The sequence below is a fragment of the Aulonocara stuartgranti genome, assembly GCF_965226115.1.
Source record: "Aulonocara stuartgranti genome assembly, chromosome: 10".
Taxonomy (NCBI): Eukaryota; Metazoa; Chordata; class Actinopteri; order Cichliformes; family Cichlidae; genus Aulonocara; species Aulonocara stuartgranti.
In genome coordinates, this window is record NC_138946.1 from 31415478 (window position 1) to 31436211 (window position 20734).

The 20734-nt window shown below is 42.7% G+C and overlaps 1 protein-coding gene across 1 annotated transcript; it reads left to right on the forward strand.

The window, feature by feature from the left end:
* The first annotated feature begins 2142 nt into the window (after positions 1 to 2142).
* On the forward strand, positions 2143 to 16405 carry kptn (kaptin (actin binding protein)). The gene is made up of 12 exons (XM_082549016.1): positions 2143 to 2999; positions 8593 to 8675; positions 8752 to 8836; positions 8912 to 8966; positions 10356 to 10434; positions 11354 to 11427; positions 13110 to 13216; positions 14300 to 14383; positions 14474 to 14537; positions 14630 to 14765; positions 15437 to 15610; positions 15999 to 16405. Exons 1-12 carry the CDS (start codon positions 2798 to 2800, stop codon positions 16161 to 16163), a joined length of 1308 nt encoding a protein of 435 aa, XP_082405142.1. The 5' UTR covers positions 2143 to 2797; the 3' UTR covers positions 16164 to 16405.
* Positions 16406 to 20734: the final 4329 nt, after the last annotated feature.

The following is a 20734-nucleotide window of genomic DNA, read 5'->3' on the forward strand; positions in this document are numbered from 1 at the left end:
GGTTGGTTTCTTAAAATTTCTACATTAGAAAAGCACAATGCTGGTTGGAGGACTTTATATGGTTTGAACAAATAACACTTTTGCTTTAAATAACATAAACTCAGGAGACTTTGACCTGCCGTTTAGTCTTCTCTACATTCTTCAGGATTAAATCAGATTGGGAGGAGGACGATAGATAGATACCCCATTGTTCTTGTTTTTTTAAATAAATACATTTTTATTTATATAGCACCTTTCAAGACAGAATCACAAAGTGCTGCACATAAGATTACAAGTCATAAAAAGATTTAAAAAGAGAAAATAAAACAGGCAAAAAATTAACCAAAAGCAGTTTTAAAAAGGTGAGTTTTGAGTTGTTTTTTAAAAACAGCTACTGAGTCCACAGTTCTTAATGTTTGGGGGAGAGAGTTCCACAGTCTAGGGGCCACAGTGGCAAAAGCTCTGTCACCCTCAGTCCTCCTCTTAGTATTTTTTATAGCAAGTAAGCCCTGATCAGATGACCTCAAAGACCTGCTAGGGACATCGGGCTGTAGCAGATCAAAGATGTAGGCAGTCCGTGCACAGCTCTGTAGGTCAAGACCAGGATCTTAAAATCGACTCTAAATTTAACAGGAAGCCAGTGTAACTGAGATAATAACGGTGTCACATGTGAGTACTTGGAGGATTTTGTCAAAAGTCGAGCTGCAGCGTTTTGCACAACCTGCAGACGATCCAGAGAACCTTTGCTTAGACACATAAACAGCGAATTACAATAATCCAAGCGTGACGAAATAAATCTCGAGTTCAGAGCGAGATAGAACTGGGCTTAGCCTAGCCACATTTCTCAAATGATAAAAACAACGCCGAACCAGAGATTTCACATGCCCATCCAATGTGAGACTCGAGTCAAAGGTGACACCTAAATTCCTGATAGAGAATTTAACATAAAGTGAGAGAGGACCAAGAGCTTTCACTATCTGCGATAGAAACCTATCAGGGGCGCATACGAGGACTTCGGTTTTCCCCTCGTTGAGTTGGAGGAAATTTGCAGCCATCCAACGTTTGATCAAATCTAAGCAATCATTCAGACGCTGAAGCTTAGATAAATCCTCGGGCATAAAAGAAACGTTAAATCATTGTGCTAACCTTTACTGAACACATAACCTGATCTGCAGCAGGTTCCGAGTTAGGATTTAAAGTCTGCTGGAAGTCCCCTTTTCACTTATTCTGTTATTTACAGCATGTTTTAGGTGCATTATTGAGTCTCTGATGGGGAATACGAGTTATATGCACGAATTGTATAGCTTTCTAATGTCTAACTTGACTGGGTGAAGTGCGGAAATGTGCATGCATAAAATATCGGCATGATTCTAATCTGCTGTTGAGTATATTTTAGACTGCTTGAACAGCAGCTCACAGCGCACAGGTCACACTAAAAATACATGTTCTGTCCATCAATCAAATCATTTTCACTTTGATCTGCAGGTAAACTAAGGCAGTTCCCTCATCTCATTTATTATGCTGTGAGACAATATCCTTAAATGTTTAGAGCTCTAATGTTCACCCTCCGCCGTAGAAATGATCAGAAAGCCTGTTTTAGCAGAGCAAGTTGTTCCATCGTTGTGTGACCCTTGGGACAGACCCAAGCCGCACGCCTGGATAACACACAGACAACCATTCACGCCTAGAGCCAATTCAGAATCACAAGTTAACCTAAACCCACGCGTGTTTTTGGACTGTAGGAGGAAGCAGAACCCACTGCCTGGACTTGAGCAGAGGTCAGTGCTAATCACCGCACTACGCGTCTCTGGAATTTCTTCATCTGCATGAGTGGGTTAGCTCTGACCTCTGGTGGTTGAGCATCAATGTATTCATGCAACTAATTGTTTTGTTGCAGCAAACATTAATTAAACACACATGCATATAATAATACTGAATCAGGAATTGTCAAAGGTGTACGTGGAAAAAGACATTTTTAGAACTGAAATAAATGCAACCAGAAAATTAAAATCCCAGACAAAAAAACTTCAGCACATGCTTTCTTGTTTAAAAAGGAGGGATTTAGTGCCACTAGATGGCAGCACGATACAAGCGATGCACTGAATCTGTCACCCGTTTACTACACGAAGAAAAAAAGCCACGCGCTGCCTTTCATGACGTAGTAAAGTGGAGGAATTAAACCAAACTGGGAGAAGGCTTATATTAAATTACAACCAATTTAAGCGTTTTTGTACCTCAAAAAGAATGGCTGATTTTACTCTGTAAAGGATGTGTGACATTTTAAATGCACGTAAAATGTCAGCTGGCAGCTGTGTTTTGACCACAGAATGAAGAAATTTCACGGGAACAACGACAAATCTACCTTAAAATTACTTTCTAAAATATAGCAATATTTTCAATTATTCCGATAGCGGTTTTGTCCACAGTGGCCCGGGTTTTCTCTCCCCTGAGTCCCTTATAGATATTAAATCCCATATTTCCAATGAAAGTGAACGCAGCTCGGGTCAAACCCGGATATTTTTCTTCATGCGTACTGTCTATGGCTATTCAAGTTGTTTATTATATCTTAGAGACACTCGTTAGAGGATATGTGATATCAGAATAAAATAATATTAACTGAGTTATTTTAGCGTCGATATGCAATTTGTGGAGAGTGTTAGCTGAATTTCAAAATGAACGAGCGGGAACATTTTTAATCCAACTCATTGTTGTGGAGTTTGAGGGCTCTGCAGCCACTACACAAGCATGAACGGGGAAAAGTCTAAATGTTTAATACAAATCTTAATATAAACCAGTGATTGTGCTTGTATCCTGCAAGATGCTCCGAGAATCGTATCCCTTCGTGGAGGACAGTTTCAGCCGCTTCCCGTCGCAGAGCAACATTTATGGGCTGTGTCAGGCCGGGGAGCAGGAGCTGTTAGCGGCCACTCTCAAGGGGAAGGTGGTGTGTTTCAGATACCAGGAGCTGCAGCAGAAGATCCGACCGGTGGCCAAGGAGGTTCAGTTCACTTACATCCCAGGTACGCAGGGGAAAGACGGGTCAAGTGCTCAAGTTTCAGTACTGAAGAAATTATGTTTATTTCTACTATTTCTTACACATTAAACATTAGACCTAGACCTCCTTTCCTGTTTCCTGGATCTTCTATCAAATAAAAAAAAAATTAAAAAAAAAAAAAATCTTAAAAGCAATTATAGAAGACAGCATCCGTCAAAGTAGATTTTTGGATCAGGACAAGCTTCTCCTGTCGTCTATAAACTCCTTACATTTGTGTGACTCTTTGAAGAGACCTGACTGTATATTAACATCTCTGTGTTAACAGTCTTTTTCTTATGGACTTGATCCCTGGGTTTGGAAAATAGACTGTACATAACAGATAGGACGTAACTGCTGTCACCCATTGGTTCTGAACTGTAAGACACAATCCAGGCAATACTGTGCAGTAAACAGCAGACCTGTTCAAAGTACAGAAGTCTGCTGCAGTTAAGTCAGGGCTCCAGCATGTGATGAGATGGTCCTTGTGGAGTAAGAGTGAATGGAAGTAAGTGGCTAAAAAGTAATTTGCATGACAAAAAAGCCACATAGAAACAGACAGGTTCAATGATTGGGGCCCCTGGTTTTTGAGGTCTGACAGACTTTATCCCCTCCCCCCCTTAACAACCAATAGACGACTTAAAATGAAGCTATAGGGGCCCCAGTGAGTGGGGACTGGAAAGAACTCTTGTTTTACTCCTTTGTTGTGCAAGTACTCAGATATGTGCACATAGATGTTGCTACAGAGCTTGTCCTTAAGGTAAGGAAGCTACACAACACAATAGAAAGACTGTGTTTCAACGTAAACTGCATGCACTGAATATTTTACTCACGTAAAATTACAGAAGTTTAACACTTCAAGCAACAACTAAACAATTGTACAGATTGTATATTTCAGAATGACCTATAGGAATGCACAAATATGGTCTGATATTAGTCTTTTTGACTCATGTCATGTTTATTACTCATGTCATGACTCATGTCATGTTTATTATTTCAGCTCACCCGTGGTTTTCTGTTGAGATTAGATGTCACAGATAGTAGGATGAAGACTTGAAACAGTTATTGTAATGAAGATTTTTTGTTTCCTTCGCCCAATCAGTGCATCCCTTCTATATTATTATAAAATGATAAGATTGTTGATTTATGCTGAAGACTGGAATTTATTGTGTCACAGAAGCCAAAACTTTAAAACCAGCCTTCAACAAAACAGATTAAATAAAGGAGAATATACATATTCTCCTGCTGTATGCGGTTTGAGACAACATACAGCAGCGGTCCCCAACCCCTGGGCCACGCACCAGTACAAGTCCGGTCCGGTCCGTGGTCGTTTGGTACCAGGCTGCGAGAGTTGAGGCCCGGGTGTAAAATTGATGGTTTTCAGGGTTTTTATCGGTTTTTATCATTATTTTTTTAACGTTATTATCGTAAACTTGGTTTCCCTGGGTCTTTTCCAGTGTGTTATTAATAAATCTTTTCTTTTGGTTTTATTTTGTTGTATTTTTCCGCGACACCTTAAATGCCATCCATCCATCCATCCATCCATCCATCCATCCATCTTCATCCGCTTTGTCCGGGGCCGGGTCGCGGGGGCAGCAGCCTAAGCAAAGAGGCCCAGACCTCCCTCTCCCCAGCCACCTCCTCCAGCTTATCCGGGGGAATACCAAGGCGTTCCCAGGCCAGCCGAGAGATATAATCTCTCCAGCGTGTCCTGGGTCTGCCCCGGGGCCTCCTCCCGGTGGGACATGCCTGGAACACCTCACCCAGGAGGCGCCCAGGGGGCATCCTTGTCAGATGCCCGAACCACCTCAGCTGGCTCCTTTCGATGTGGAGCAGCAGCTGCTCTACTCTGAGCCCCTCCCGGATGGCCGAACTTCTCACCCTATCTCTAAGGGAGAGGCCAGCCACCCTTCGGAGGAAGCTCATTTCTGCCGCTTGTATCCGCGATCTCGTTCTTTCGGTCACTACCCACAGCTCGTGGCCATAGGTGAGGGTAGGGACGTAGATCGACCGGTAAATTGAGAGCTTCGCTTTTACACTCAGCTCCCTCTTCACCACGACGGACCGGTGCAGCGTCCGCATTACTGCAGCTGCAGCCCCAATCCGTCTGTCGATCTCCGGCTCCCTTCTCCCATCACTCGCGAACAAGACCCCGAGATACTTGAACTCCTCCACTTGGGGCAGGAACTCATCCCCGACCCGGAGTGGGCACTCCACCCTTTTCCGGCTGAGAACCATGGCCTCAGATTTGGAGGTGCTGATCCTCATTCCCGCTGCTTCACACTCGGCTGCGAACCGCTCCAGTGCGAGCTGGAGGCCCTCACCCGATGAAGCCAACAGAACCACATCATCTGCAAAAATCAGAGATGAGATTCTGAGGCCACCAAAGCGAAAGCCCTCCGCCACTTGGCTGCGCCTAGAAATCCTGTCCATAAAAATGATGAACAGAACCGGAGACAAAGGGCAGCCCTGGCGGAGCCCATCACCCACCGGGAACGAGTCCGACTTATTGCCGGCAATGCGAACCAAGCTCTTGCAACGGTTGTATAGGGATCGAATGGCCCGTAGCAATGGGCCAGACACCCCATATTCCCGCAACACCTCCCACAGGACACCCCGAGGGACACGGTCGAATGCCTTCTCCAAGTCCACAAAACACATGTAGACTGGTTGGGCAAACTCCCATGCACCCTCAAGTATCCTGGAAAGGATAAAGAGCTGGTCCAGTGTTCCGCGACCAGGACGAAAACCGCATTGTTCCTCCTGTATCCGAGGTTCGACTAACGGACGAACTCTCCTTTCCAGCACCCTGGCATAGACTTTCCCAGGGAGGCTGAGGAGTGTGATCCCCCTGTAGTTGGAACACACCCTCCGGTCCCCTTTCTTGAAGATGGGGACCACCACCCCGGTCTGCCAGTCCACAGGTACTGCCCCTGATCTCCACGCAACATTGCAGAGGCGTGTCAACCAGGACAGCCCTACAACGTCCAGAGCCTTCAGGAACTCGGGGCGGACCTCATCAACACCAGGGGCTCTGCCACCAAGGAGTTGTTTAACTGCCTCAGTGACCTCGCCCCCGGAAATTGGCGGGTCATTCCCCTTATCCCCAGACTCTGCTTCCTCCTCGGAAGACGTGTCAGTGGGATTAAGGAGGTCCTCGAAGTATTCCTTCCACCGCCTGACAATTTTCTCAGTCGACGTCAGCAGCGCTCCGCCAGCACTATACACAGTGCAGGTAGAGCACCGCTTTCCCCTCCTGAGACGACGGTTTGCCAGAATCTCTTCGAGGCAGTCCGAAAGTCTTTTTCCATGGCCTCTCCGAACTCCTCCCACACCCGAGTTTTTGCTTCAGCCACTGCCCGAGCCGCATTCTGCTTGGCCTGTCGATACCTGTCGGCTGCCTCCGGAGTCCCACAGGCTAACCAAGCCCGATAGGACTCCTTCTTCAGCCTGGTGGCTCCCTTCACCTCTGGTGTCCACCATTTGGTTCGGGGATTACCACCACGGCAGGCACCAACCACCTTGCGGCCGCAGCTCAATGCAGCAGCTTCGGCAATGGAGACGCTGAACATGGTCCATTCGGACTCAATGTCCCCAGTCTCCCTCGGAATGCTGTTGAAGCTCTGCCGGAGGTGTGCGTTGAAGATCTCGCGGACTGGGGCCTCTGCTAGACGTTCCCAGCACACCCTCACTACGCGTTTAGGTGCACCAGGTCTGTCCAGCGTCTTACCCCGCCACCTGATCCAACTCACCACCAGGTGGTGATCAGTTGACAGCTCAGCCCCTCTCTTTACCCGAGTGTCCAGAACATATGGTCGCAGGTCTGCTGATACGATTACAAAATCGATCATCGACCTACGGCCTAGAGCATCCTGGTGCCACGTGCACTTATGGACACTCTTATGTTCGAACAGGGTGTTCGTTATGGCCAAACTGTGATTAGCACAGAAGTCGAATAACAGAGCACCGCTCGGGTTCAGATCAGGGAGGCCGTTCCTACCAATCACGCCCCTCCAGGTCTCGCTGTCGTTACCCACGTGAGCATTGAAGTCTCCCAGCAGGACAACAGAGTCTCCAGGTGGAGCACCCTCCAGCACCCCCCCCCCAGGGACTCTAAGAAGGCTGGGTACTCTGAACTGCCACTCGGCGCATAAGCGCAGATGACTGTCAGGACCCGTTCCCCGACCCTAAGGCGCAGGGAACAAACCCTCTCGTCCACCGGGAAAAACCCCAACGTACCGGCAGCAAGCCGAGGGGATATTAGGATACCCACCCCAGCCCGCCGCCTCTCACCAGGGGCAACTCCAGACTGAGACAGAGTCCAGCCCCTCTCCAGGAGACTGGTTCCAGAGCCCAAGCCATGTGTAGAGGTGAGCCCGACTATATCTAGCCGGTACCTCTCAACCTCACGCACTAACTCAGGCTCCTTCCCCACCAGAGAGGTGACCCTTATGAAAAGGACATCGAGGGAACAGTTTACCCTGCCCGGGATAGGGTTACCGGGGCCCCGCCCTGGAGCCAGGCCCGGGGAGGGTGCCCGAGGGCGAGCGTCTGGTGGCCGGGCCTTAGTCCATGGGGCCCGGCCGGGCACAGCCCGAAGAGGAGACATGGGCCCATCCTCCCGCAGGCCCACCACCCGCAGGAGGCGCCATAGGGGTCGGGTGCATTGTGTGCCGGGTGGCGGCCAGGAGCGGAGGCCCTGGCGGACTGACCCCCGGCTGCCAAGACTGGCAATAGGGACCTTAAATGCCGGTCCGTGAAAATATTGTCGGACATAAACCGGTCTGTGATGCAAAAAAGGCTGGGGACTGCTGGGATACAGTATGAATAAATACAATGTAACAGCACTAAAAAGATACAAATGACAGAAAATCAAACAAAACAGAAAAAAGCAAAATAAAAACAATAATCAGTGGCCATAGTGATCAAACTTAAATACAGTGGTACAGGGAGCTTAATAAGTGAATCGGGTAATAAATGAAGGCATTGTGATATGATCAATGAAATACTTTCACAACAGAAGAGAAAGTGTTGCTGCGTTTCATATAAATGGTGTGAAGGGTGGTGAAGAACTATTCAGAACTGATACATGAATGTGTTCTTTATTTTAATGGTGATGTTGAATATTTACTGCTTTAATATACGTTTTATATTTCTTCTTCTAGTCTGTAGAGTTTGCGTAGGGCATACATTTTTGTTTTCGTTTTAAATGACATCACAGTGTATCTGCTGAATATATTTTGTATTCTAAAAAAAGTTTTCAAATAAACATAAAGGGTCTGAGCAATATACTGTAGATGATATTGGTGGAGGTTAACAATATAGATCTCACTTCATGAAGGAGAGCATCTCTCTCTCATTAGCGCAGAGCAACAAAACAGATTTTCTGCCTTATAATGAAACATTTTCTCAGAATATTTATCCTGTTATTTCAGAAAAAACAAACAAGATAAATCATTCTGTAAGTCTGAAATGAATGATGAAGCTGTCGGTGTACGGTCGTATGTTAATTCTGTTATGATGCACGTTGTTGTTTGTAGTCGCTCAGTGCTGAAAAGGTTTGACTCTGTTTTCTTATCTAGTTGATGCAGAGATCGTATCAATCGATGCTTTCATCAAGTCTCCACCCAAGAGAGGTCTGGTGGTGGGCATCACCTTCATTAAGGTATTGTAACTTTAAAATCAGAGTATGAACTGTGCCATGGTAGAAGCATACTGATTCATGGCTGATCTCCTCGCAGGACTCTGGGGACAAAGCCACTCCATTCCTAAATATCTACTGTGACTATGAACCTGGCTCAGAGTTCAACCTGGACTCTATTGCACGTGAGCGATGCATTGTCTGCGTATGTGTTGTGCTCTCGCTGGCATGTCCTGATCATGTCGTGTTTCTCTGAACAGAGAGCTGCCTGAATCTGGAGCTGCAGTTCACGCCCTTCCAGCTTTACCACACAGAGTAAGTTTGCTGCTGTACAAAGATAGTTCTTGCTGACTATAGTCACCATGGTAACTAACCTTGCAGATTTTGCCACATAGTTTTAACCAAGAATTAAAAGAGAAAACCGAGCTCTTCCTGATCTCCTGCTGCAGGTTATGACGATCTCCTTTGGGCTGTAGCGTCAATCAGAAATTACTAAGAAACAAACAGGCACAATACAGGTGGTGGCTGTAAGGGCTTCACACTGAAGCTGGATATGCAAAATGTGATTTTTGGCAGTTTAACGTGAAAGATGACTCATGTAAAAGATATTCGTGACGTCTTTGCTCATGCTGTTTTTGCTTACATAGTGAAAGAGTTCAGAGTTCTAATGGCCAAAACTCTGACAGTGTCTGAGTGTACGCGCTGCTGCAGCGTACTCCTACTAATCAAGCAGCATGAAATGACACGCTGATCAATATGATGCTGGCACCTGTGTTTGGGATTCCAGCAAGGAAGAAAATCCACTTCAGTTGAGGGAGCAGAAGCTTGTTTGTGTGCTTCCCCTGCTGTTATCATAGAAACAGACAGCAGAGGAATAACACACATACATCCTGGCTCACATTCAGGAGGTGAGCTGATGTCCTGCCCAAGTCTATTAGATTCATGTTGGACAGTTTAGCTTAAAAATAGCTCAGAAAATTGCTAAAAAATCACACATTTTGTAGACATTTTAAAACAAGAATACATGGAAAACAATTAAAAGTAAATAAAAAATACATGCACAATAATCATTCTGCAGAACTGTGGACCGTTTATATGATTATCAATCATTACAAAATACAGAAACACAACTCCAGGCTGGTAGCATTACAACTTTAGCTACTTGACAACTGAGATTTCAGTGCTGTTAAATATTTAATGTTTTTCTCAAGTACTGATAAATCTATTGTTACCACATTTTATATCCTATTGCTGTGCTGAATCATCGTGTTTCTGCAGGCTGACTCAGTTTCTCAGCTGGAGTCCATTATTTTTCATGAGCTGGTACAGGAATATTCATGAATGGGCTTTAGTGTCTTTATGGCTGTGCTCAGTCACTGAGCAGTTTAAGTACAGACTGTGTGTGTGTGTGTCTGGATAGTAAATGTAATGTTTTTCTCAGGTAGAGCAGGTCGTCTACCAGTCAGGGTGTCGGTAGCTTGACTCCTGGCTCCTTCTGTCTGTGTTAAAGTACCAGTACAAATAAAATGCTTAGGTATAGATAGAAGCTGTATGAATGTGTGATTGGGTGAGTGAGACTCGAAGTAGAAAGCATTTAGTGCTCAAATTAAGTAGAAATATATCGAAGTAGCAGTATAATGTATATAAGTACCAGTCCATTTACCATTTATCATGTGAGTGAGCTTGTCTCCCTCTGTCTGTCAGAGTGCAGTGTGCTGAAGGAGGGAGTGAGACGGTGTTTCTGCTAAGCGGTCATGACCAGAGGATCCACCTTTACAAGGAGGTCAGAGACAATACCAGATCAGTGCATTCTAATGACAACTTAAAATATTTGTCTCCTTCTCATCTGTGTATCAATGTATTCTCTAGTAAGTCCCTTTATCCATTATGTGGAGTCACGGTAGCAGCAGACTAAGTAGGGGATTGCAGACATTAGAGTTGGGAATCACCTCTCATGTCTAACCATCAGAAAGTAAACGGTTGGATGGCTTCTCTTTGTGTTCCCAGTGGAAGCTGTGGGGAAAAAATCTTCAAACATCTTTCTTTAAAAATATTGTTGAACATAAAGTAAAATCTGGCTTCAGCCTTTCAGAAGAGCCAAAAATAAAAATGTCTTCCACAGTGAGAGCCTGTTTACTGTGAAACCCACTCTATGTGTTGTCTAAGCTCCACTGCAGCTCAGCAGGGACACCATCCCTGGAAATTCCAGAGGGAGTGTTGGACCAAACAGCCATTGGATTTGTCTCAGTCATACTTCTGAAGCCTCATACTAGCAGAAAACAAGAACTGTGCTTTGTTCTTCCTCGTCACCTCCACTGGAAGCACATAATAAAGGGATTTTGTTATGGCTAGCATGAACAGGAGGAAAGATCACAGCAAGTAAACCCTGCTTTAGTGTTCACTTAGGAACCTGAATATAATCAGACAGGAAAAATCATTAAAAAAATTCTTTTTAAAAGAATTTTATGAAAAAAAGTCAGAATTCTGATTTTTGTTCCAAAACTGTGAAAAAAAAAAATCCTAATCGTCTTCCAAAATTTAAAATGAAACCATATAGATGCATGCAACAGAACTAATACTACAGGAAGCATTGGAGATAAAATATGATTGTAATCTGTTGTAACTTTGTATATCTGAAGATGTTTACTTTGATCATGCAAACATCAGCGTTGCATTCAGCCTGACTCTCTTGTGTCTAACAGAACGCCTCCTTGCATCAGTTTGAAGAGCAGCCAGTGGAGAGACTCTTCCCCGAGCTGCAGCAGCTTCCCAGCAAGTGAGTCCCTTCAGCTCTCATCTCTCTGGATGTGGCCGCTGGGCTGATTGGGTTTGATGAGGGATGAGCATTATGTGTTTCTCTGTTAATCAGATTCATGATTTCCCACATTATCCAGCTTACTGTTCTGATCACTGTTTGTACAGTTTGTTTGTACTCAGTTAGCAGGTCTATTACTATACACAAGAACGATAATGTCATTATAGTGTCATTTACTGAAGTTTGAGTAACGAAGGAAGCATGGAAATGTGGAAAGAATGTTTTAAGATACGAAGTTACGAAGAGGATGGTGCATATAATAACAGTCAGCAACACTGAGAGTTGAACAATGAGACCGAGACAAGTCCCACATGTTTCAGATCTATCATCCATTCTTTTTCCACTTATCCGATTAAGGGTCACGACGAGGCTTGAGGCAGCTCCCATAGGGCAAGATGCGGCTACACGCTAGACTGGTTGCCAACCTGCAGCAGGGCTAACACAGAGAGACAGACAAGCATTCACACCCTCAGTGTGGGGAAAGTCTTCAGTTTTTGGTCTTGTTCTTTGCTCAGTGCCTTTAAAAAATGTTGGATTTGTTGTGTAATACCTGCCGACACCTCCCAAACAATAATGATTTAACGAGAAACAAATAAATACAGATAATACTAAAACTCATAAAGTGATCATTGTTATACACCAGGCAACAAAATGAAATGAATAGATTTACTGTGAAAAAGAGCTCTAAAAGAAAAAGCAGCACATCATGTCAGGACCTAAAGAAACTCAGCAAGAGATGAAAAACAAAGTCACTGATATCTGTCAGTCTGGGAAGTGTAAAAAAGAAATTTCCAAAGATGTGGGACTTCAGCAAATCACAGTGAGAGCCATTATTAACAAATAGAAAAAACCTGCAATAGCAGGACCCTTCCTACCCAGCCAGCCTACCCAAATTACTCCGAGAGTGCCAGACGCTTTCCTTTCTTTCTCCGACAGGTCAGGTAGGCTTGAATAGTTTTTTTTCTTCATAAAATAAATTAAATTCATAATTTAAAAACTGAGTTTTGCATTTCCTCGGGTTATCTTTGAATATAAAAATTCCTTTGATGATTTGAAACATTTAAGTATGATAGATTTACGCAAAGCTAAGTAATCAGGAAGAGGCCAAATAATTATTCCCAGTACTGTAGCTCTTTGGGAATCACCTCGTTGGCACAAAAATATAATTTTATGCCCATCAAACTGTCAGGCACATCTCTGGAAATTTTCCAAAGATTAAACTAATGAACTGGGAGCAATTTGTATTTTTTGTGATGGGCCGCTAGTAACGAACTGTCTAATGATACAAGTTAAAATTAGTTTTTTACTAAGTTGTCTATTATGTGTAGAAAGCAAAGATTCGTCCCTTGAGTTAGGTGCCTTTTTTAATCAAGCTGTTGTTTATTTAGCATCATAATAATAACGGCTTAACAAACAAAAAGCATTTCTCTGAAAAAAGGGAAAAAGTAGCCAGTGTCCAAAGAAAAAGTTTGAATGACTTCCAGAAAGCCTGAACAAGTGTGTCTACTTTAACAATGACAAGAACGTTTGGCTTCTTGGAAGCAAACTATGATAGTTGGGTAAATACTTTCATTGTTATCGATACGAGAAAAAAACACACGTATCATCTGTAAACACGTTTTTGTTTCCTTCTCTCTGTGCAGTGTGTTATGGATGGATATACAGAGCATAGCTGGAGGCCGGCGGCTCTCGGTGTTTGGCTGTCAGAATGGCTGTGTTGGGCTAGCTGTGGTCAGCCAGACTGAGCTAGGTGAGGCGAGTGGAACGTACTTGAACGTTCCTCTTAGAGTTGCTCCATCACACGACTGTCTCATGATTCCTTAACCACCACTGACTTAGTCAAACTGAACTCCCGGCTTCTCTGCAGGAATGCTGAACATACAGTGCATCCGAAAAGTATTCACAACTTCACTTGTTACACATTTTGTTACATTACAGCCTTATTCCAAAAATAAATGAAATTCATTTTTCACCTCAAAATTGTGCACACAATGCTCCATAATCACAAGGTGAAAAACCAAAAATATGACATGGATGTACATGTAAGTATTCACAGCCTTTGTTCAGTACTTTGTTGAAGCACCTTTGGCAGCAATTGCAGTCTCAAGTCTTTTTCAGTATGAAGCTACAAGCTAGCACACCTATTTTTGAGAAGTTTCTCCCATTCTTCTTACAGAATCGCTCAAGCTCCAACAGGTTGGAGTGTCGGTTCACTTTCAAATCTCTCCATTCTCTTTCAATCGGATTAAAGTCTGGGCTCTGGCTGGGCCACTCACCCAAAGCTACTCCTTTGTTATGTAGGCTGTGTTTAGGGTTGTTGTCCTGCTGGAAGATGAATCTACTCCCACCCTGAGGTCCAGACCACTCTGGCTATCATCAGGAATGGCTCTGTATATTGATACATTCATCTTTCCCTCGACTGGTCTCCCAGTTCCTGCTGCATAGCGTGATGCAGCCACCACCATGCTTCACTGTAGCGATGGTATTGGCAAGGTGGTGAGAGGTGTCTGGTTTTCCCCAGACATGACACTTGGCATCAAGACCAGAGTGAGAGTTCTTGACTATAAATCTTTAAAATGTTAAATGAGATTCTTTCCCACACGTAGCATAACATAGGTTACATTCCACCATACAATGCTCTCTACAATAAAAAGTTGTCTAGTTCGATTAAAGATTTGTTGAAGTATGTTAAAAGAAGCCAAAGCCTAATTACGTCCATGCAATATTAAGTTTATAGGTGTGTCTATCCATCATTTTGGCTTTATCATTGATGTCCCCAAGTGTGTTTCTGTATTTGTGTTTTCAGTATTGTGTCTGTGTGTGTTTATGTCAGAGGTTTTGCAGAGCTGGCGGGTCCAGTTTGACAGTCCAATCTCTACCGTGCTGCTGTTCCCTCTGAGCTTCCACACAGAGGCCGGTACGATACTCCTCTGTTACATCTGATCTCTGCTTCACTTTGTGAATCTGCAGCGCACCTCAAGATTGTCCGTTTCTTCTTCTTTTCCAGGTGTGGAAATGGAAAGCTATAACCTACTAGTGGCCAGTACCATAGAGATGGCAGTTGTGTACAGGTCAGAGACAAATGAATGGTTTTGTGCAGTTTTGCTTTCTCTCTGAAGACGAAGAAATTGTAGGTTTTTTTGTTGCATGTCTTTTATTGCAGAGATGTCCAGAAGGACGGTTTGTCCCAGGCCACATGCCTCTTGGAAAGTGACCAGTGGGACGCAGTAGTTTGTGCTCTGGTCATCGATCTGGATTTTGATGGGCAGAAGGAGGTGCTGTTGGGCACATATGGACAGGTAAGACCTTTACTAATGGATAGGCTGTATTTTATTTATTTATTTTACTTTACTTTAATAAAAGTCAATGTATTTATCCATCTCTTAATACTTAAACCCTTGGCCTGAAGCCCTTAGCTCCATGATTGATGGTTGCCATTGAACACAAATCTTTTTCACTGCTTGCCACTTAAGATAAAGGCTCAGTCATTTCATGGAAATGCTACTTATTGTAGGTCTTAACTGGGAAAAAAGGAGTGCATTTATTACTACTTGTAGCTGTAGAAAAATAATTTCTACTCTGGTGATTAGTTTCACCAGCAGGATGCTGTGGATGTGTGGGATTGACTCAAAACAAACTGCACTGTTTGTTCACAGCAAAGAAGGAAGATATGAGCCGGTGCATTGTTGTGACTTCTTGATCTGTTTTTAATAGTTTTTGAATATAAATGGACCTCGCTGGCTCAGAGGAATAAATGAAACATAGGCACCGTATCGTTAGCAGGATACACTAACAGCTTTCTGTCTTCATGGGATTTTCTGATTGTAAGAATATAGAAGATCTGCTCATGAATAAAGTGGCAAAGTAGGTACGGAGGAAGTGAGTATGATTGAAAGGGAAAGATTATAGGTTTTGTTTTTTGATTTAAAATGATAGATTTATATATAAATCCTCTTTTTCTATAATGCAGGAATTGCTGTGTTATAAATTCCAGCCCATGGGAAGTGGACAAAATGGACAGTTTCAGCTGCAGTGGAGACGGAGCTTCAAAAGTCCTTTGCTGTCCCTCATATACTTGGATTTAACTGCAGATGGTTTGAGAGAGCTGGCTGTTCTCACACTGAAGGGACTGCACATCTTACAGGTTTGTAGCTGAAACCTGTGTGACAGTCATGGTACTGTGTAGCGTCCTCATGGTCACTGCCTGCTGAACTCAAGCTAAGAAGAAGTATTTGAGCTGACATCGAGTTGCCAGCTGCAAAACTTTAAACGGAAAATGATTTCATGTGGTTTTTAGCCCACGTTTATGACTTCATTAATGATTTTAGTTGGATTTCGCCTTCAGAATGAGCTTTTGTGATTCAAGTGCTATTCTTCATCACTGAGCAGCTGGAATGAGAAAGCATCCATATTAAGCTCCAAAGAAAAAGAATCACCATGATCTGCTTGTGGAAAAATAAATATCTTAATCCACACGTTAGCGTTGTCACCCCTGCAGACACTCATTATTTCACTCCCCTTTGTCTTTGCAGCACAGTCTCTCCAGCACCGCTGATTTGGTCCTTGAGCGGCTCACACAGAGGGAGTCAGCGCTAATGGCCAGCTCGGAGGTGGAGTCAGCGAGAGCACAACACACTGAAGACAATGAGGCTCCAGCTCAGAAACTGGAGTGTATAATGCAGACACCCTCAGATTAACAAATGTATTGCATTTTTCTCCCCACGTGTAAATCCTGGTGGTTCAGAATGAAATCTCTTAAAGGTGCAACGTGAAGATTTTTCTCAGGGGTTCATCTTCCTGGAGGCTGATGAGAGACACTGGTTTCAGAAGTCATATGTAACTGCTCAGGTCTGCTTCATGGTATAGTTGTAAAAAAGGCTGAATTGTGACATGATGACAGTGTACAGTTATTTGCAGGTAATAAAGGACATCATATTTATATCCTGTTTTTGTCTGATTTGATCTTTCCCTGTGTCAAGGAGGTTAGCTGATTGGTTTGTTTGTTTGTATGGCTTAGCAGATTCAGTAGAGTGATAAAGTTAAATATTTTCTGACATTTTATTTATAATAAAACACATTGTTACTTCTGTAACATGCCACAGGTTGCCATCTTAAGTATGCTGCTTACACTTAAAGCCTAGCTCAGTGCAGAACAGTCACCAAGCGTTCGCTCCTCCAGAAGGTGATTATTTTGATTAATAATGCTACAGCTTTACTGCTCATGACACTGGTTACTGTGGCTCCTCAAGATGAAAACAACAAATCACATCATTCAAAAATGCAGAAAATGTGCAAAGCTGGACAAAAAATGCTTTTCTACCAATATAGATGACCTGATCTGGCTTTCATTTGTTAAGCTTTGTATTCTTTTAGGCATAAGTAGTAATGGCTTCACTCTGACAAGATACCACTCTTTCAAAATTATTCTTTAACAATATAAACATTGCAAACTTATACCCCAGCAAACATGCTCCTTTGCAGCCCAAATGAGGACAAGGTGGGCAGACCCAGCCCACACAAACCAGAGCAGAATGTGGGCGGCAATACCAGTGTCCAAGGTGGAGCTCGAGGCCCAGATTAAGTGGCCAACCAGACCCCGTGGTTTGGGGCCCAGATATGCCCCAAATTTCACACTACTGGGACTGAGACCACCATGATGAATTACTGCCAGTATGGAAACTGGACCAGAATGTTATAAGATACTTGCAGCCACTTTTTTATTCACAAAGGATTTTTACAGTTTTTATTCATTTATTGTTTTTTTAAACACACTGGATGCATTTGCTGACACAACCGAGAAGGCATTTATGTCCCCTCCATAGTGCAAACCAGGGAGATTTTGCTTGAAAGTCACACGTAAAAAAAAAAAAAAAATCAAACTACAAAACTCTAGCACCACTTGGCCTCAAAGAGAAAATAAGAACTCAAATCCTATCAACAGCTTAGTCTCTTAGAAAATGGAATATGGCTACTTAGTTCAATTTTATTTATATAGCGCAACAACATCACAACAGTCGCCTCAAGGTACTTTATAATGCAAGGTAGAGACTCTTCAATAATACAGAGAAAACCCCAGAAATCAGATGAGCCCCTATGAGCAAGCGCCTTGGGAGAGTGGGAAGGAAAAACCCATTTTCAACAGGAAGAACCGGACAAGATGCTGAGAGTAAATAATGATTAAATGCAGAGTGGTGAAAAAGCTGAGTAAAGAACAAACAGTGCATCATGGGAATCCCTAGACCTATTGCAGTGTAACTAAGGGAGGATTCTGGATAACCTGATCCAACCTTTATACTTTTTAAAAAAGGAAAGTTTGAAGCCTAATCTTAAAAGTAGAGATAGTGTCTGTCACCTGAATCCAAACTGGAGCTGGTTCTACAGAAGTGGGGCCTGGAAGCTGAAGGCTCTGCCTCCCATTCTGCTTTTAAATACTCCAGGAACCACATTATTTATTTAAAAGCACCTTTCAAGACACCCAAGGACACTTAATATAGAATAAGACACATAATAGAACAATGATAATGAAGAACAATAAAAAAACAAAAAGCACAAGATAAAATAATTAGTTTACAGTGAATATGCAGATTTGAACAGATGGGTTTTGAGTTGGGATTTAAACTGAGGGAGAGAACCAATGTTTCTTATATCTGGGGGTAGAGAGCTCCACAGGCTGGGAGCAGAGCAGCTGAAGGCTCTGCTTCCCATGGTGAGGCCGAAAGAAGGCAGAGCAAGTTGGATAGAAGAAGATCGAAGTGAGCTGGCAGAAGAAGTAATGCTTAACAGATCAGAAAGGTAAGGAGGTGCTCCTCCTATTATGAAGACTAGAGGGCCTAAGACCGAGCCTTGGGGAACACCAGAAGTGACTGGGAATAGACGAGAGCACACATGTAAGTCAGCAGTCCTGCATATTCATTTAATATGCACACTGAAGGACATATTCTGGTCAAAAACGACTCCTAGATTCTTCAGTGTTACTGGAGGCCAATGTAATGCCATCCAGGTTAAAGAATCTGGTCAGAATCAGACAGTGTAATAAAACAATGGTTTCATCTTCTCCACAGTAGTCACCTGTTGTTATTCTCCATGGGCAGGGGAGTATGTATGAGCGTGGTTGTGGTGCTGGTCTCTTGATACTCTACAATGAGGGGAAAGTAGAAAAATATCTAAAACTATGCCTCATTTGAGTCCAGTGTTTTACAATAGACTCCCACTATACTTGATAAGTCTACCAAAGTTGAACAAGAACTTCTTAAGTGAATTTTCTGAGTTTGCTAATTCAGTCTGTTCCATGTCCTGAAATGTTTTTCTGCTGGGTGATTTTAATGTACGTATGGACTATCACTAATAATCTTACAGGGGATTTCACATCATCTCGATAGTCTTGGCCTGGAGCAATTAGATTTTTCCCATCCACTCTTAAGTTCATATTTTTAGCCTTATCTGCTGTTCTGTTATTCCTCAGAACTGAGTAACATCTGACCTCTATATCAGTCCATAAGCTGTTTTTTAATGTTATTATCTAAACAAACTCTTTTCACTCTATTTCATATTGCAACATTAAAAACATTGATACCACTGCCTTTTCCAATGGAATTGACAGCATGCATAATAGACCCAGTTTATCTATTTCTGATGAACAGGTATCCTTTAACAATAGACTACACAGTCTTCTGCTCCTTTGAAATTTTGAACTGTTTTTTTACATCCAGTCCACTCCCTGCTTCACCCCGAAATTGCCTCAGCTTAAAGTTAAAGGCTGCCACTTGGAACACCTCCACACAAAGACCTGTCTCGTTGTTCTTAAGAATATGCTCTTTAAGGATGCTCTGTCTACAGCTAAATCTGAATATTATGCAACACTAATCAGGTGTGCTGAATACTAGGGCTCTTTCTGCTGCTGTAAAAACACCACTCTTTAACCACTTGAGCCCCTCTTTTCTTTCTAGCACCGAACTCCTGACTTTAGAGGAAATATCTGGATTTGTTAAGAAAATTAAACCTACCTCTCATTTTTACCCACTTCAATTCATGTGGTTAAATTCCATTTGTCCTGTTCTTCTACTTTAATAATTGTCATTATATTGTCTTCCCTAATCTACATCTCAAAACAGCTGGGATAATTCCACTTCTTAAGAAACCCATTGCAAACCAAAATAGTTATTGTCCAGTTACAAATATACTTTTTTTTTTTTACGCTCACCTCACTAACAATCGTCTGAACAATTTCAGTCTGATAAAAACAAAAGCTATAAATCCAAGCAGGAATCATATAAGCAACATGCAGGATGGGAAACAACAGTATGACACAACAAAGACCTGAGGAAAACTGTGCTTAAATATACATAAGAGGCGGTCAGGGAGAGACAACAGAGCTGGGGAAAACAAGGAGCAGGTGAACTGAATAAAACTAATGAGACATGGTAAGTAACACTAAATACAAGGTACAAGGCTGACACTGGGCTTTTAACCATATTCTTGCAATAATTCTGTCTCTATATGCTGACAATTCTCTAATCTCTTGAGTAGCCCTCATCTTTGAAACTCACTCCTGCACTGTTCATGGGATTTATTTCTCCCTTCCTTTCTTGTATATTTGTCACACTTATTTGTTTCAGATCATCAGATAAATTTTAATGTTAGACAAAAATTAACCTAAGTGAATATAAAATGCAGTTTTTTAAATTGTTACATTTATTACAGGAAAAAAGCTATCCAAACATGGATGTACGTGGAAATGATGTAATAATAAATTAACTGTGATTAACCACATTTAGTGGCCAAGCCAAGCTGACTAGCATCACCAAAGCCTGATTACTGTCAAACCTGTTGAAATGAGAAAACACATAAATAAAATCTTGTCTGACAAAGTGAAGTAGGCCAAAACATCCCAAAAAGCAACACATGATGTGTCATGTATGTCCTAAACCACAGGTGTCGAACTCCAGGCCTCGAGGGCCGGTGTCCTGCAGGTTTTAGATGTGTCCTTGATCCAACACAGCTGATTTAAATCGCTAAATGACCTCCTCAACATGTCTTGAAGTTCTCCAGAGGCCTGGTAACGAACTAATCATTTGTTTCAGGTGTGTTGACCCAGGGTTAGATTTAAAACCTGCAGGACACCGGCCCTCGAGGCCTGGAGTTTGCCACCCCTGTTCTAAACAAACTCATGAACAGCTGAGAAACAACATCACTGAGGTCCTTTATTGTAAAAAGGGTTACAAAGCCATTTCTAAGACTGTGACACTCTTTAACCACAATGAAAAAAAAG

What these genes read in the sequence shown, in the direction of transcription:
- kptn (XM_082549016.1), top strand. Translation starts at nt 2,798, where the DNA reads ATGCTCCGAGAATCGTATCCCTTCGTGGAGGACAGTTTCAGCCGCTTC. An exon ending in TGGGCATCACCTTCATTAAG is followed by an intron (nt 8,676 to 8,751) that starts GTATTGTAACTT and finishes ATCTCCTCGCAG; the next exon opens with GACTCTGGGGACAAAGCCAC. An exon ending in GGATCCACCTTTACAAGGAG is followed by an intron (nt 10,435 to 11,353) that starts GTCAGAGACAAT and finishes TGTGTCTAACAG; the next exon opens with AACGCCTCCTTGCATCAGTT.